Below are 16,997 nucleotides of genomic sequence, written 5' to 3'. Positions count from 1 at the left end.
AAATCCAATATATTAGCTGACATGGAAGTCAGTCAATTACAAGTGTTTCCATTCATTCTCTCCTTGCAGAAATTAAATTTATCAGTAAGTATTCTAGGAGAACCTTATCAAATGTGGCATTACTGAATCTGACTCTTCCTCCTGGGTTAGTACAGAGCTAACATCCCAGTATAGCATTTGAGGGTACTATTCTACACGCTGTCTTGATCTTGTGTGATAGCTGAAGGGGTCATGGCACTTTTTGCAAGAGTAAAAGTGTTAACAGTGGTGTCATGGCCAAATTCCAACTTTTGTAACGACATTCTGCTCATTTAGTTTTCTTCTGTAGCTTGTAAGATAAAATATTCAATTCCTGTCCAAAACCATTACATAATATTAATTACCATGTAACATTCTGTATCCAGCTGCTTTTTAGAAGTTGCTAATGTAAAACGTACACAGTAGAACTTTACTTGAAATATTGACTGGGTTACCTATTGTTAGTTACTGAATTTTGCAAATTAAAGAACAAAACCAAGTCCGATTTAATTTTTTTTAAAGAGACACTAACAAAGAATAATTTGTTCTGACTAGTATAGTTCAGTTATTGTTTCCTAATAGTATATGAATTAGTAAGTACTCTGTAGCGTATTGTGAAAGAGCAACAATGCTTAGTAATAAACTTCACTGCAGTACAATCATTGCTAAGAAGTCAGTGGAAGACCCCTGTCTTCAATACACAAATTATGGAGATTGAAAATTGGCAAGGCTCATCCGTAGTTTGTAAAGCAAGTTGGGATCTTTTGTAGACTAAAGGCCCTATCTATAAATATAGATCACTACCCTAGTATGTTGAATTTTAACTGCTTTTACTATTTAAAAAGGGTCTTAGCAACAGCATGTGCATGGGAAATGCATATGTTTTAGTTTATACATCCTCATGGTTCTTTTGGAAGCCAATTGAAAATGCTTAGATGATTGAAGTATCTCCTCTCCCAGAAACTCACACTGCTGGAGTTCTGCATGTTTCTAGGCCAGTAAATCTATGGACTTTTCAGTTACTTTTTCTAAGAGATCATCCACCTGGTGTGGAACACAAAATGAAACAATCTAGTGTACAGATTGAACAGCAAATTCCTGGATGCTGGACAGAAGATAAGTGGTTTGAGTAGAGGTGTAAGTAAAGTTACATTTTCTAATTCAATTTATGGTGATGCAACGTTGAAATAGTTACCTTCCAAGAAAATCAAGAGTCCCTATTTAAGTCATCTGCCAAAGGTTGGTTGGGATAAAGAGCCACCATGTTATAACTAGATTTAGTTAGGGAGAGTTAGTGTCACAGTTAAGATAACCAACTGATTTCTACATTTATTGCCGTTTCAAATAGTAGTACGTTAAAGTAAACTAGAGAACTTTTAGTGTGCGACAGCAGTGTCCACACAGGCCAGTTAGTACACAATACATTAGTGTGCACTAGAATTTACACTCCAGTGCAAATTACCACATCGTGTAGACAAACCCTAAACCTACTTCGGTGGCATCCGTTTTTTAGCAACACATTCCAGTTCCAGTCTGCCATGACTATCCTGAGAATATGTAGTTGAGACCCCCACTTATTCTTCTGATTGAATTCCTCCTTCTGTGAACTGTTTAAGCACAGATGAGAGACTCTCTGCCCTTGTTCTGGAAACTTATCCATTGTGATGTTGCTTACCTGAGTGGCTTCCACATGTACAAATATAAAATGCACTTGGGATCCCAGCTACACGCTATGCTACATTTTTTAAAATTGAGATTATTCCTACCATTCTAGCCTGCTTTTTGTGCTTCTCTCTCTGAGACTGTGTGTTGCCATGATACTACGTCCTAGTTCCACCGTCACATGGACATTGAATACAAAACAGAGGAGACAACACCACAATGGTTTTTAGAAGGGATAAAGCTGATATTTCCTACACTAGGGGGGGGTTTGTTTTTAAATTAAAAAATAAGTTGTATTCTACTGCAAACTGTCTGGGGTGCAATTTGAATGTTAGGCATAGATAGGGAACATGGGCAGAATTTTTAACTTAGAAAGAAGAACAAGCATGTGATGTAACTTCGTGCACTGACAGAATAAGCGGTCATGGTGACACCAGTGCCAAGTGACACTATCACTGCCCCTTTGTGAATCTATGGTAACTTGAAGCTCCATCTAAGAAAATTGCAAAAACATAGGCTTAAGATACGTGGCATAGCACTAGAGAGATTACTAATTATTTTTATTACAGATACCTGTGTTTGAAGCTTTCCAGCCGTCACACCTGAATGATACTGCAGCTTCCACTCATTCTTTTTCTTCTTTTTGAGGCCTAGAAAGTTTCCCCTCTTTTTTGACAAATAAGGAACCTGAAAACAAAGAATGTATTCAGACAAGGCTAGCTAGTGTGGCTTTGGGAGGTAGAAAAGAATTCTTTTTGTTTTATGGGATTGATAAGTTGTATTTCTTATAAACTAGGAAATATCCAATATATAAAAATATATGAATATGCAGCATTGAGAGAAAGCAAGTCGCCAATAGAAAAATGTGTTCTTATTCCTCTCTCATCTTCCTATTTTCAAGCATTTGTTCTTGGTTTACCTTGACCTGCCACTGCTGAAACTCTTATTTGTAATTTAGGGATAAATCATGCTACAACCTTGAAGCAGCTGGCACAAGGAGATGGGATACTAGCAGCTGCTTTGCCTCCATGGCACCTTGCATGTGTGGTGGGATTTCTCAAACCAGCCTACTGCAAAGCACTTCTGGGTGTTGTTTACTACTCCTCTCCAATGAAGTAATTGAGACATATGTTCAGTTACTGTTCATAACATGGCACGTACATATGATGTTGCCTGGGGGCTAAACACACCCCTTATCCTCCAACTAAGACCCGTGCAGTCTATGGTCTATGCAGCTAGGTACATTAATTGGGATGCCATGGTAGTGTGCTATGAGAGCATCCCATTTGACTATTCGAGCAGGAGTTAAAAGCTCCTTACACCATTTCCCATCTACTCACTTTGTTTGGCCGTCTTAGATGGTAGTAACTCCTTTTTGGAGAAGAGAGAGGAAGTTAGTTGAGATGGGCTGGATCTGGTGCTGTTAAAGTCCAATCCTGTTTTCTAGAAAAAAAAACCAGACAAACACTCAAAAGGGAAAGAAAAGAACAGCAAAGATAGAAAATGGAACTTGGGTCTCTGGTGTTGGCTCTCACTTTCCCCCTCACTGTTGGAAAAACACCGGCACAGCACATGCTCTTACCAGCCACTCTGAGACCTGGCAAACTGGTACCAGCGATGGGCTGTTGAAGGCATTGCTTTTAGCTGCTTCCTTCTGGTCACAGGCTCGCAGCAGTGTTGCAAAATATGCAGTCTTAGGTGACTAAGCCAGAATCTTATTAAACAGAAGGCAAAAGGAGAGAGATTGGAAAGAAATGAAGTAAGGTGGGGAAGGGAAAAGGATACACCAAAGCAGGCAGGGAAAGAGATTAAGTCTCATATTTCAGGTGGTGGCTGGAATTTAGTCTATGCTGGTGAAGATCTGGGTCTCTCTCTCTGGTCCATTGTGGTGAGGGCATCTCTCAGGATTAGGACAAGGAAGGTCCAGGAGCCCAGGAGATGATGGGGATGGCAGCCAGGATGGTGAAGCTTGCTCCTTTCCCCTTCTTTTGTCTTTCAGTCAGGAGCCAACTTCCCCCCCACCCAGTCTCTTTCTGAGGACCCCAAAAGGGGGGTGATGGGAATAGCCCATCTCGTCAATATTTTGGCCCAGTTTCCAACACACCAATTTTGGTTAGCTGATTTCTGATTCCACACTTTTCTTGTTTACCAAGCATGGTTTTAAATATAATCCTCGAGTTACATCAGTAGGCCTTTTTCTTTGGACTAATTCGATCTCTCTTGCATTTGCTTATTTTCCCCATCAGTATTTGTTGTTATCAGTTATTGTGACATTTTATGAACTTTCACTCACTTCTTACTGTTGAGCTCACAATTAGGGTAAGCTTGTAGGCCCAAGTATCGCAACAAGCCCCTAGTCTATTCGTCTCCCAGGGCCCTCGCTACCCTCTCGCTCACACAATGTCCCCTTTTGGAGCTATTCCACTTTGTATAAGTAAATATTCATCTGGCCACAGAGAGTTTAAATGGAATGTTTGTTTTCTGGCCAGCCCTCATAAATGGCAACCCAGGGAAGATCAATGCTATGCAAGTGTGGGCCTATCATTAGGGGTAACCAGCAGGTGGCACTGGTCTCCACTCATGCCGCACAGCTAGAGCTTGTCACGAAAGCAGTTTTTCCTGGAACATTTCACACCTCTCTCTGTAGGTTTCCCAAAGGAACCATGTTTAAATTTATTTATTTGTAAGCATTTTTGTCAAAAGTGTTTCATTTCTGAAGTTTTTCCATGTTTGATTTTCCCATTCCCGCCCACCTCCACGGTCTTTTTTTTTTTTTTTTAAAGAAAAAAATGGAAGATTTTGGAAGTGTTTTTTGTGAAAAATGTGGATTTTGAAGAGAGCCTTTTCTGACAAAGTTATTTGGCTCCGTTCGTGACCTGCTCCAGCCCAGCCAGGGGCATTCAGAATCCCTGCTCCCCTGCCCCTAGTCCAGGGGTTCTCAAACTGGGGGTCGTAAGCCCTCAGGGGGTGGCGAGGTTATTACGTGGCGGGTCACGAGCTGTCAGCCTCCACCCCAAACCTCGCTTCGCCTCTAGCATTTATAATAGTGCTCAATGTAAAAAGAGTGGTTTTAATTTATAAGGGAGGCTGGAGGCTTGCTCTGTGAAAGGGGTCACACCAAAGCAAAAGTTTGAGAACCACTGCCCTAGTGCTCTGTGAGGCTGCCTCCACCCCACTGCAGCAGGCTGCTCTCAGCCTCCCGCCGCTGCTGGCTGACTGCTTGCTGCCAGAACTCCCCTTGCTGCTCAAGACATGAAGAAGGATTTCATGGGTGGCTAAGCAGCACAGACAGGGTCTTCCCAGATGGGAGCTGGGAAGCAGAGTCTACAGGGGCGGGAATTGAATTAGGAAAATATTCTGGGTCTGAGCCTCCAATCAGGCAAATCTCCCATTGACTCCAGTGGGACCTGCATACACAATTTAATAAAAGACATTTATGTTAGTTGTCTGACCATCGTCAAAATTCTACCTTTTGGAGTTCAGCTGTCAGAGATGTTACCGACAAGTGTCTCCTGGTTTGTCTTGCTCTCACAACCATGTTTTCCCCAGTTATCCTTTCTGCTTGTTCCTCCATGACTTTCACCTCCAGCTGGATGGTTGCTTTGAAAGAAAAGGAGATGGAGAGAGTTTAGAAACATCACAGTGTGGTTTCTCAGCTAGAGACGGACAGCTGGAAGCTCAGATGACATAAAATAATTTGTGTTCTTTATATTCTCCTCTTCCCTCCTTTCAGTTCTTCCTGTGCTGTGACACACACACCGAACACCTGGAGGCTGGCAGTACTAATACTGGACAGGCTCAGTGAAACCTTTCATTCCTTACTAATCCCTTCCAGGGACAGCTCTGGTGACAGACCTTCTCCCTTTATTTCCTGCTCTAGTTCCAGTAGCCAAACTCGCTCACGTCCCAGTGCTAACATCAGGAGCTTCTTGATAGAAACCGACTCTGTGTGTTATTTTCAAAGGGTGTGTCACATATGTTTGAGTGATTGCTCATGTGTATTCCACAGTAGGTGTGCGTGCTCGCCACGTGCACCGGTGCCGGAAGCTTTTCCCTTAGCAGTACCCATGAGGGGGAGCGCCCCCCGCAACCCCTGGAGTGGCGCCTGCCTGGCGCGGTGTAAGGGGAGCTGCTGCGCTCCCTCCACCCTCAGTTCCTTCTTGCCAGACAACTCCGGCAGCGGGGAAGGAGGGCGGGATGTGGAATAGACATGAGCAGCACATCTTGAAGAACACCAGTTACGGAAAAGATCACTCACTTATCTTCTTCAAGTGATTGCTCATGTGTATTCCACAATAGATGATTCCAAGCTATATCTGCTGGAGGTGGGTTGGAGTTCACAATTTCTCGGGAGCACAGCCCTGCCGAACCCAGCGTCCTCCCTGGTTTGGGAGATGATCGCATAATGCGAGGTGAACGTGTGAACTGAAGACCATGTAGCAGCCCTACAAATGTCCTGGATGGGGACATGGGCCAAAAAGGCAGCCATGAAGCCTGCACCCTAGTCAAGTGTGCCCTCACAATTGACGGCGCGGGGATTCCCGCCAGGTCATAACAGGTACGGCTACACGATGTGATCCTGTTGGAGAGTCGAGGAGTGGAGAATGGAGATCAGCCGACCCTTCATGAACAGCTGTGAGGATTTTCTGAATGGTTTTGTCCGCTCCAGGTAGAAAGCCAGAGCCTGTCACACATCTAGTGTGTGGAGGCGGCACTCCTCATTGGATGCATGGGGCTTGGGGCAGAGGACCGGCAGGAAAACGTCCTGACCCATGTGGTAGGCGGAGACCACCTTCGGGAGGAAGGAAGGAAGGATGTGGGCGGAGCTGGACCTTATCCTTATGGAACACCGTGTACTGGGGTTCGGAGGTCAGGGCCCTGAGTTCCGAGATCCGTCTAGCTGATGTGATTGCCACCAGGAAGGCTACCTTCCATGAGAGGTGCGACCAGGAGCATGTAGCTAGCAGCTCAAACTGGGGCGGGGCCCGTTAGGCAGGCCAGCACCAGGTTCAGGTCCCACTGTGGGACTGGGGGCCTGACGTACGGGAAGAGATGATCCAATCCCTTAAGGAATTAGCCAGACACAGCATGGGAGAATACCATGTGGCCCTGCACTGGCGGGTGGAAGGCCAATATGGCTGCCAAGTGCATCTTGACAGACAAGGGTGCCAGGCCCTGGGCCCTAAGGTGAAGGCGGAAGTCCAAAATGAGCTGGAACGGGGCAGCCACGGGGGAAACGCCCCACTCATCCGCCCATCGAGAGAACCAAGACCACTTTGCGCATGGAGGGTCGCCTATCACAACAACTTGTGGTGTACCTCATCTAGTGCCCTAAATGCCCCAACAACTATGGGGGTGATACCAGACAAGCACTACCTCTTGAATGAACTCACACAGACAAGTGATAAAAGACAAAAAAAAACCCACCATATCACCCCTGGGCAAACACTTTCCACAAAGCGAGCACTCCATCTCTGACCTATCAGTCCTCATCCATCCTCAAAGGAAACCTGCACACCACCACCTTCCAAAGGCAAGCTTATTTGACAGAATCACCTCTAGAAACAAAGGTTGAATTATAGACCAGCGCTGTTGATTTCATGAAATGAAAGGGTGCTATTAGTCAGCAACTACACTTTATTCAATGAAGTTGCCATGCAGTATCAAACAGCATATCTGACGGAAGCCTGCAAGATCTTGCACCAATGCGGAAGTGTACATAAGAAGAACCATTGGTCTGACCTAGTATGGTTAGTCTAGCCCAGTAGCCTGTTCAGCAGTGGCTAGTGCCAGACACTTCAGAGGGAGTGAACAGAACAGGGTGATCATCTAATGTCCCAATCCCTGTCATCCATTCCCAGCAGCTGGCAGTCAGAGGCTTAGGGACATCCAGAGCATAGGGTAGCACCCTCTGAAAACCCTGCACCATTTTCCAGAGAAACAGCACTAAACCTTGGATCGAAAGTGTGCACATGTAAACCTTAAACTCAGAACTTCTACTATATTTTTAGTACAGTTGTTAACAAACCTGAAGATTTCTGGGGCTTCTTAAAGGTCAGTATTTGTTTCAGAGCCATGTTAGCTCTCATGAACCCAGTCCTGTATTTCTTGGACACACTCAGAAGACCTGGTTCTGCTACAGAGAAGAAAATCCATCACTGAGGTTAATGAGAAGGTGGAAATGAGGCACAGCGAATGCAGGACTGAACCCTCATTCAATGTTAAATTACCTCTCTTGAAAGCTTCCGTGTTTTCATTTTTGGAAATCCTCTGGGAGATGGCAACTCCTTAATTATTTTTGGAAGACGTCCATGTGCTCCAGAAAAGCCACCTGCTCTGTAGCTAGTTAGATTTACAGGGCTGTCATCATGTAGCTTGAGTTTTTTAATGTGTTCTTCAATAGGACAGAAGCATTTTTCCCCATTGTTGTCTTCATATGCATCATAAAACCATTTTTCTCACTTTCACAGATTTCAAGACAACCTGAGTCACTTCCACTGGAGGAGTCATCTTCTTTGGGTATCAGGAGATTTCATTTCAGTACGTTAGCAGACACAGCTCTATGCCACCTGAGACAAAGAAAAATGACTAGTAATTACATGCAGTAAATATAGAATTCAAATACCTTGCGTCTGACACAAAGGGGTTTTTTAAAGTCCTATGTCTAACATTGGGCCTAACCCTTACAATAGCCGAGCATCTACAAAATCCATTAATGGGTGACACGCTGGCCCCTATGAAATTACCAGGACAGCCACTTAACTTCAATGGGCTTTTGTCCATTTTCTCCTGTTATGGCCTATTGAAAATGTAATGACCATAGAGAAGTTTCAAATTACTAAAAGGTGGGAAGAAAATAAATGTTCACCTCTGACATCCCCACAAATGCCAATATCCCAGAAACCCAGCACGTTGTATTTCAATCCAGCATCATTTTTTTCTTCTGTGAAATATGGTGAACACGGAAAAGGAGTTTTAAAGTGAAGCAATGTTTTGAGAGTTGGTCGGAAATGCCGACATTTCTCTTTTTTTTGGTTGATCTTCTGCCAAGGAGAATAATTACCTTTTAGTACTTTGGGTGTGGGAGTTGGGGAAGCACTTAAGCATGTACTTAAGCGGTAACTTCAATGGAATTTAAGTGCTTTGCTGAATCAGAGCTGTACTGGGGAAGTTATAACTATATATGAAGTGGTTTGTAAACCCCTGCACTAAGGAAAGCAGGAACCGGGCTCACTAGGAGATAGCAGAACACTGAGGAAGAGGTGATTCTACCTCGATATAACGCTGTCCTTGGGAGCCAAAAAATCTTACCTCATTATAGGTGAAACCGTGTTATATTGAACTTGCTTTGATCCACCGGAGTGCGCAGCCCTGCCAGGGGTGGCTCTAGACATTTCGCCGCCCCAAGCACGGCGGCATGCCACGGGGGGGCGCTCTGCCAGTCACCCATCCCACGGCTCCGGTGGACCTCCCGCAGGCGTGCCTGCAGAGGGTCCGCCGGTCCTCCCTCGGCTTTGGTGGACCTCCTGCAGGTGTGCCTGCGGAGGGTCCACCGGAGCCCTGCCTGCCGCCCTCCCAGCGACCGGCAGAGCGCCCCCCGCGGCTTGCCGCCCCAAGCACGCGCTTGGCGTGCTGGGGCCTGGAGCTGCCCCTGAGCCCTGCCCCCCCGGAGCACTGCTTTATCGTGTTATATCCGAATTCGCATTATATCAGGTGGCGTTATATCGAGGTAGCGGTGTACTTGCCCACACCAGTTATTTTATGTTCTGTTCTGTAGTCAGGAAGCAAGAACTAGGAAACTACTAAAAAAAAGATTAATAAGGCCATGTCTACAGGAGGACACTCAGGAAATCCGAATTAACTGCACTAAACCCCTGTGTGAGCACTTCTAGATAGAATTAAAGTTGCCTTAATTTGGTTTTAACTGAATTAAGGCCACTTCAATTCTGAATAAGTATCCACACAGGGTCACTGATCCACTTTAAATTCACACCTTTAGTTAATTCAGATTAATTTTACTGGAGAGTCCTTAAGGCCCTTGTCTACATGGGAAAGTTATACTGGCATAAAAGGGGCTTATATCTGTATAAGAGTGGCTTTTTGGCTGGTTCAGTTTATCCCATTTGGCAAGACGTTTGAGCTAAACCAAAAAAATCACTCTTCTACCAGACTAAGAATGTCCAAATGGGGGTTTACACTGGTATATAGCCGTTTAAATTCACTCCTTAACTTAGACCTTGTCTATAAAGGAAAGCTTTTTGGGGGGCGTACAAACTGTTTCCTTTCCTGCTGACTCAACCTTAACCAATGTGTTTCTTGCTGGGTTTGAACCAGGTTGAAGCAAACGCTTGATCTGGCTGCACATTCAGAAGTATTTCCTCAAGGCTCTACCCAGAGGTACGTTCATCTCACCATGGCAGAATGCAGTATCGTGTTGCTTCCCCCACCCCTTTTCATTATCCAATAGCCTGGGCCACAAAACTCTTAGTCATTGTGATGTTTGGTTACATTTCCAAAAAAAAAAAAAAAAGCAAGGGGCAGAGTGAAGGTTGGAGAGTTGGTGCTAGTCAGATGGGAGGGACAAGGTTTAAATGCAGTGGGAACTGGCTAGGTCTTTTAACTGTTTACCAGACATTTTAATGTTTAGGGGGTTTAGAAGATGGATAATTTTTGTTTAAAAAAAAAGAAAAAAGTAATGTTGGGAGTTTAGCTGAACTCCACTGAAGCACACAGTCAGCATGAACTCTTTTGTAGCCAAGTTGCTTCTCTGTGAATTTAGAATAGTCCTGGTATTCGCTTAAACCTCACCTCTGCCACAGTGGCTACAAATATCTTAGTAGTGGTCTGGCAGCTGGCGTGCGCCGAGACCGCAGCTTCTGATGCTGGCCAGGATCGTCTCATTGTCTTCCCCCCACCCATCCCATCTGTTTGTTGTAGCCGATGGTTGTCTCCTGTCTTCTCCTTAGGTTGTAAGCTTCCTGTGGCAGGGACCATCTTTTTATTCCATGTCTGTACAGGGCCTAGAACAATGGGGTTCCCATCCATGGCCAAGTTTAAGTGCTACCACAATACAAATAAAAAAGTAAACATGCCACAAAAAACCTGTTTTGACTGCAATAGGACAGTAAATACATACAGTGTTTAATGAGTGGTGAACTATTGGTTGTTACATGCAGGGGCGGCTCTAGGTATTTTGCCGCCCCAAGCACGGCAGGCAGGCTGCCTTCGGCGGCTTGCCTGCGGGAGGTCCCTGGTCCCGTGGATTCAGCGGCACGCCTGTGGGAGATCCGCCAAAGCCGCGGGACCAGCGGACCCTCCACAGGCAAGCCGCCGAAGGGATCCTGCCTGCCGCCCTCGCAGTGACCGGCAGAGCACCCCCCGTGGCTTGCCGCCCCAGGCACGCGCTTGGCGTGCTGGTGCCTGGAGCCGCCCCTGGTTACATGTGGATCACTTGATGATTCCCTGTTCTGTTCATTCCCTCTGGGGAACCTGGCACTGGCCACTGTCGGAAGACAGGACACTGAGCTAGATGAACCTTTGGTCTGCCCCAGTACAGCCATTCTTATGTTCTTATGAGTAATCACAACATCTCCACTACCTTTGTCTATTGCATTGAATATTTTTTGTTATACCTTATAAGCTGTGCCAAAAATAATAAAACATATTTTGATCCTCCGAGTCTTTATGCTTATGATGTGGAGACAAAAATATCTAATCCCAACTCAATATGTAAGTTTATTATGAAGTCTAAAACCCATTCAGGCAGGGAGCAAAGAAATCTGTGTTGTTTGAATTAAAGTATTCCAGATAACAGCTGCAATTTTGTATGAGCTGAGATTTTCTCCAGTTACCTTGTATGCATTCTCAATGCCTTAACTCAGTGGGGATTTTCCATTTGTTTTAAAGCATGAGGTGAAAATTGTATAACTTTCTCCCTCTAAAGACCAATGCATCAAACATACTGGGCCCTGTTTCAAAGTATTATAGCCATCCCCTTGCATTCTACCAGATCATGATATATAGCTGCATTGAAGTCATTAGTATTACTTACCTTTCAATCCCATTTTTCGTTTTGATTTGCAGTGCTTTATCGTCATCACGTGCCCCTTCTCTGTAGCTCCTAAAAGGGTTGAAAAAATGCATTTGCCTATGGTGCATAGTTAGTTCACTGCAAACTAATTGACTAGTATAGATTCTCAGCATCCTAACAGTGACACTTTTAGACTGTCTAATCAATTTGCAGATTTTGAAGTGGGTGCTTCTGTCTCAGACCTGCTTTTAGCCACGTTTTAGGAATTTCATCTCCGTTCACTGGCATGTATTAGGTTCACCGTTACGAGAAATGTCCTGCTTGAGGTAACTTAGGGGTGATAATAAGTAAGTTTGTCAGAGCTATGGGAAATTCCATGATGAGCAGCTAAACATTTTGCGGTGTATTCCTTACCCAGCAAGTAAACAACACTTTAGTAAGACAGCAATTTCCCCCCTGATGATTTACACCCAGGTCAGCTAGCCTGAGCCATTGCTCACCAGGGTCCATGCTACCACGACCCCATGACTATTTTTAGTCAGCTAGATCAATGAGAACTAGTGTGGGTGTGCCTCCTGACCTGCAAGTGTAGACAGAACCTGACACACCCCTCCCACCACCCCTCATCCTGGGACTTAAGAGGGGCTCGTCCAAAGGGAAAGTCAGCCTAGGGTTTCACAGATTTTACCAAAGTAATAGCGAAGATACCCAGAAAGTCTTCACTCCTATGGCTACACAGCAGCTGGGAGGTGTGAGCTCCAGTCTGGGTAGATAGACGCATACTAGACCTCTTAGACTAGCCACCAAGCTTGGACCCAGGGGGCTGAGCAGTGGTTCTAGCTTCACCTGGGCAAGGCTTTCTACCTGCACTGGGAATCAGACCACCCAGCGGCGGTGCTGACACTCCCTTGGATTTTGAGAAGTACACAAAGCCCTGACCTGTTTGGTGCAGCCAGGAGAGACAGAGTCAGACCTTGTTCCACAGAAAAACATTCAGAAGGGGAAGAAGGGACGTAGACCTCTTCTTCAGTCATGATGTTGGGTGGGAAGGGATGGCCTCAGGATGCTATAGATTATCTCCTTTCTGGAGGGAAAGCTGAGGGGCCTCAGACCTCCCTTCAAGATTTCGAGAGTGTGGAGAGAGAAGGTGGAGATAGGGTTGTTTCAGAGAGAGAGAGAACCAAGGAGCCAGTCATGGTGCCACTGGAGGGAAAGAGCTGGGCCCGACCACCAGTGTCTGCAGATATTGCTAGTAGACCAACATTAGGAATCAACATTAGTCAATTAGCTGAAAGTGAAGTAGCCAGGAGGGAATAGAACCTCTCAGGGGATTGTGGGGGCCTCAATAACTTTGCAAAGTGACCTTCACTAAAGCCACTTTTCTGAGACTCACACGGCCTGGAGGGCCCGATCCTATTGCTGCAGCCCCACTGAAGCCAATGAGCCAACCAGTATTGCCATTTCTCAGGGGCCGAACATAAATATCCCAGGACTCAGGATAAAAATCCCGAAGACTGGCAACATTACATAATGCTGATTTACACCAGCTAAGGATCTGGACCTCGGTTTTCAACAATCCTCTGTGAACCTGGCAATTTGGTTTCCTGGGGCAGGAAGTTTGCAAGCATCTGCTGGAAGATTTGTTTCCAGTAAAAAATATTTTAAAAGAAGAAGAACAAAATTAAACACCCCGATGGAAGTAATTGCAATGTCTCTCGTATGTGCCCTACACCCGCCCCCAAAAAACCCCATACCCCTACCACCATCCAGCAAGCCGGACACCTCCTTCCTGAGAAGTTTAAAATAAAATTGATGGGACATTAGGCTTGCTGGGGAAGAGAATAGCTGATGTGGGGAGCAAGGAGCGTTGGCACATAGCAGCTACTTGTTTAGCTACCTACTCTGCATCTACACATGCAGCATGTATCGAGCCACAAACACAAGATCAGTCAGAGCAGAAGCTGAACGTGAATATTTCACACAACTCAAAAACAGTGTAACTGGCCAAATCCCTGGCGTAACAATCACCATCAATGTTCTCTGGTTTGGGAGTAAGCATGCATTGGCACATCAATGCCAGCAGATGGCAGACGAGGTTAACAATATTTTTCCATTCTTGCCCGCTGTTCCTGGGTGTTTCTTTTAACACATCCACGATTGTTAATATTCATGAATAGTTTTATTGTAGTTCAGTCCTGCCCATTACATGCTACATATTTAATCTGAATTGTACACAAGTCCTGGATTCTGATTCTGTTTTTCCCAGCTTTTCTGCTTTCCTTTAGGGAAAATGCATAACGCATGTTCTTCTGACTGGAAGTTGGTATACTGTTGGCTTTTTGTGTGAATAAAAGGCAGAATGGTTTAAGAATTATAGTGATATTTGACTTTTCCAGGACACTTTACATACAATGGCCCTGACCCTGCAAAATGTACCTATATCCTTAATTTATTCACGACTGGGCCCTTTGAAGTCAATGGAACTGTTTAGCAGCAAAGGGTTACGTTTATCTGCACAAGATCACACCCTTCACAGCTACAAACAGCTTTACTGAAGTGCAATAGGAACGACAATGGAGATATTGTCCTGTTTGCCCTAAGGTAAATATTTAGAGTTATGAAAATACTACAAGTTCTTTAACCTCCACCCAGAGCAGACAGGACCTTGGTTTTCAGAGTCTCCTCTGAAAGCTCCACCCACAGAAAACTGTGGAATTGACGTGTGTTTCGATGGATAAGACCTTTGTTAGTCTGTAGAGCCGCTAGCATGCCGTGAGCATAACATAAATGTTAAGTAAGACTAGCCCCCATAGCTATATGGAAAGGGCTGATTCACCTTCCTGGCAGGCATAGCTATTTCCAAGAAGACAGTTTAAGACCAGAAGGTAAAGTACATGATGTAGACGGAGTTTGGACTTGCTAAGGGCCTAATTTTGCCAGCACTAAAGCACATGCATAACTTTGCTCACGCGCTGTCCCATGTGGGAGAGGGCGTGGAATAAAAACTCTGCCATTAGTGGCTGGCATCCTTTCAGTTTGGTGCCACTCCAATACCGGCTTTGCAATGCAATTGTCATAAACATACAGCTAAGGGTGAATTCCTCTTTTACCTGTAAAGGGTTAAGAAGCTCCCATAACCTGGCTGACACCTGACCAGAAGGACCAATAAGGGGACAAGATACTTTAAAATCTGGAAGGGGAAAAGTCTTTTGTCTGTGCTGTGTGTTTTTTGCTGGACACAGAGAAAGGAGGAGCCATCCCACTCCTGTAGGGCAGTGAGTATTTAGAGAAGGAATGCATTTGATTACTTTTATTTTCTATTTGTGATTTCTTTTGCAAAATAGAGGGAGGATAAAATTGGGTTCTTTGTGTAACTTTAAAGTTTTGCCCAGAGGGAAACCCTCTGTGTTTTGAATCTGTTTGTCTGTGAGATTATCTTGCATTCTAATCTTGCAGAGGTATTCCTTCCACCTTTTTCTTTAATTAAAATTCTTCTTTTAAGAGCCTGATTGATTTTTCATTGTTTTGAGATCCGAGGGTTTTGGATCTGTGTTCACCAGCACTAATTGGTGAGGGTATACTCTCAAGCCTACCCAGGAAAAGGGGTGTGAGGACTTGGGGTGGGGGGAGGAATTAGTCTCAAATCTGCCCAGGAAAGGGGGGGTTAGGGACTTGGGAAATATTTGGGGGAAGGCAGAGTTCCAAGTGGCTCTCCCCTAAGATTTGGAACACACTTGGTGGTGGCAGCTTACTGTTAACCTAAGCTGGTAAATAAGTTTAGAGGGTCTTTCATGCGGGTCCCCACATCTGTACCCTAAAATTCAGAGTGGGGAGGAACCTTGACAGCAATGTTAACGACACCTGGCTGAGAGATAGTGAACTAGTTTCACTGAGTGAGAGCTCTGCAATATTTTTAATAGAAATGATACATAGACAGCAAGGATAAACATTTCAAAATTGTTTTTGTATTTAGGAAAAATATTTATGCCTTGCCAATTTGTAATCAGGATAACGTAAAACTTATCTCTGTGGGAAAAGGATCAGGCCTTAAAAAATAAAATATCAGTTGTTTAACAATATAGTGTTACATCAGAGGTACATAGTGGAAATAATACACTGAACTTGTTGTAACAAATTAGCATCATTAGCATACTTTTTTGGCACAAGACATAGTATATAAGTTAACGAACAACCTGGCCTGCTAGCTGATAATGACTTTTCAATGTCTCTTACATAAAATGTGCTATTCAACTTAAATCTCATTTTACACTAAGTCAAGTGAAATTAATCTGTTGAGTTTAAACTACTGTGTAGAATTTTGTGTCAGCAAGTATTCCAAGTCAAATATTTTCCTTTAATATTGTATTTCACAAAAACCCTCACAAAAACAATCCCTCCCCCCACCCTGACACAAACAAAGCAGCGTAAACTTTTAATCACTAACTACTTTATTTATGTAGCAAGTGTAGTTAACAATTGTACACAGAGCACCTGGGAACAATGTTGTCCAGAATAACACTTCCACAATATTAGTAGGAAATGTTATGTTCACTTTTGATTGACTTTCCATACGGTAAGTGGAAGTCATTGAAATACAGGTATAATCAGCCCAATCAGTGGGAAACATTTAGAATTGTGTTTCACATGCATCTTCGTCTGCGGTTGGACACCCCTTCAGGTCAGTATCCGGATGTTTTGATTCATGTGCTATGAATCGGATTAAACCAATTTAATGTGAAATAGAATTGATCTGAGAATGTTAATTAATGAAAAGTTACTTTGGTAAATTTTTGCTATTAAAAACATTGAAAGCACAAAACCTTTGCTAGCATGAATATCCATGTCAGGGATAAATTGGCTACAAGAATAAGATACTTCTAGATTTCAGGAATGTTGAGTAGACAATCCTCTCAAGAGAGCTAATTCTTTTCTTTATTTTTGTAGGTTACAGATAGGCTGAAGTCTCTGGAATTAAGAGAAATACTTGAGTGTTTGTTCAGTTTCTTAATTCTCAAACTATGGCTCTTTGCAGCAGACCTCACTCGAGCAAATTCCCCAACTATGGGACTAAGTAAGGAAGGTCTCCAGGATTAACATCCTAAAGTAGAGTGATGTGCTATTCAACACAAACATCAGCATCTGGGCCAGCGTGAACACCACATTTCATGAAACTATGGAAAAACCAAACAAAAGCCAAATCAAATAAAATGCGTCATGACTGATTTCATAGAACACAAATTTATGTCTTGGTACAGTCCACTTTGATTAGTGGCTGAAAGTGTGGCTT

General features: G+C 44.0%; 1 protein-coding gene across 1 annotated transcript; it reads right to left on the bottom strand.

Moving 5' to 3' along the window:
* Positions 1-867: 867 nt before the first annotated feature.
* On the bottom strand, positions 868-12,744 carry C7H3orf49 (chromosome 7 C3orf49 homolog). The gene is given in 8 exon segments (XM_045023363.1): positions 868-1,062; positions 2,254-2,367; positions 5,150-5,280; positions 7,709-7,816; positions 7,911-7,967; positions 8,131-8,249; positions 11,732-11,800; positions 12,650-12,744. Coding segments are annotated over 8 exon segments (888 nt in total).
* Positions 12,745-16,997: the final 4,253 nt, after the last annotated feature.

This window comes from Mauremys mutica, chromosome 7 (assembly GCF_020497125.1).
Source record: "Mauremys mutica isolate MM-2020 ecotype Southern chromosome 7, ASM2049712v1, whole genome shotgun sequence".
Lineage (NCBI taxonomy): Eukaryota > Metazoa > Chordata > Testudines > Geoemydidae > Mauremys > Mauremys mutica.
This window is presented reverse-complemented; position numbering and strand designations above follow the sequence as displayed.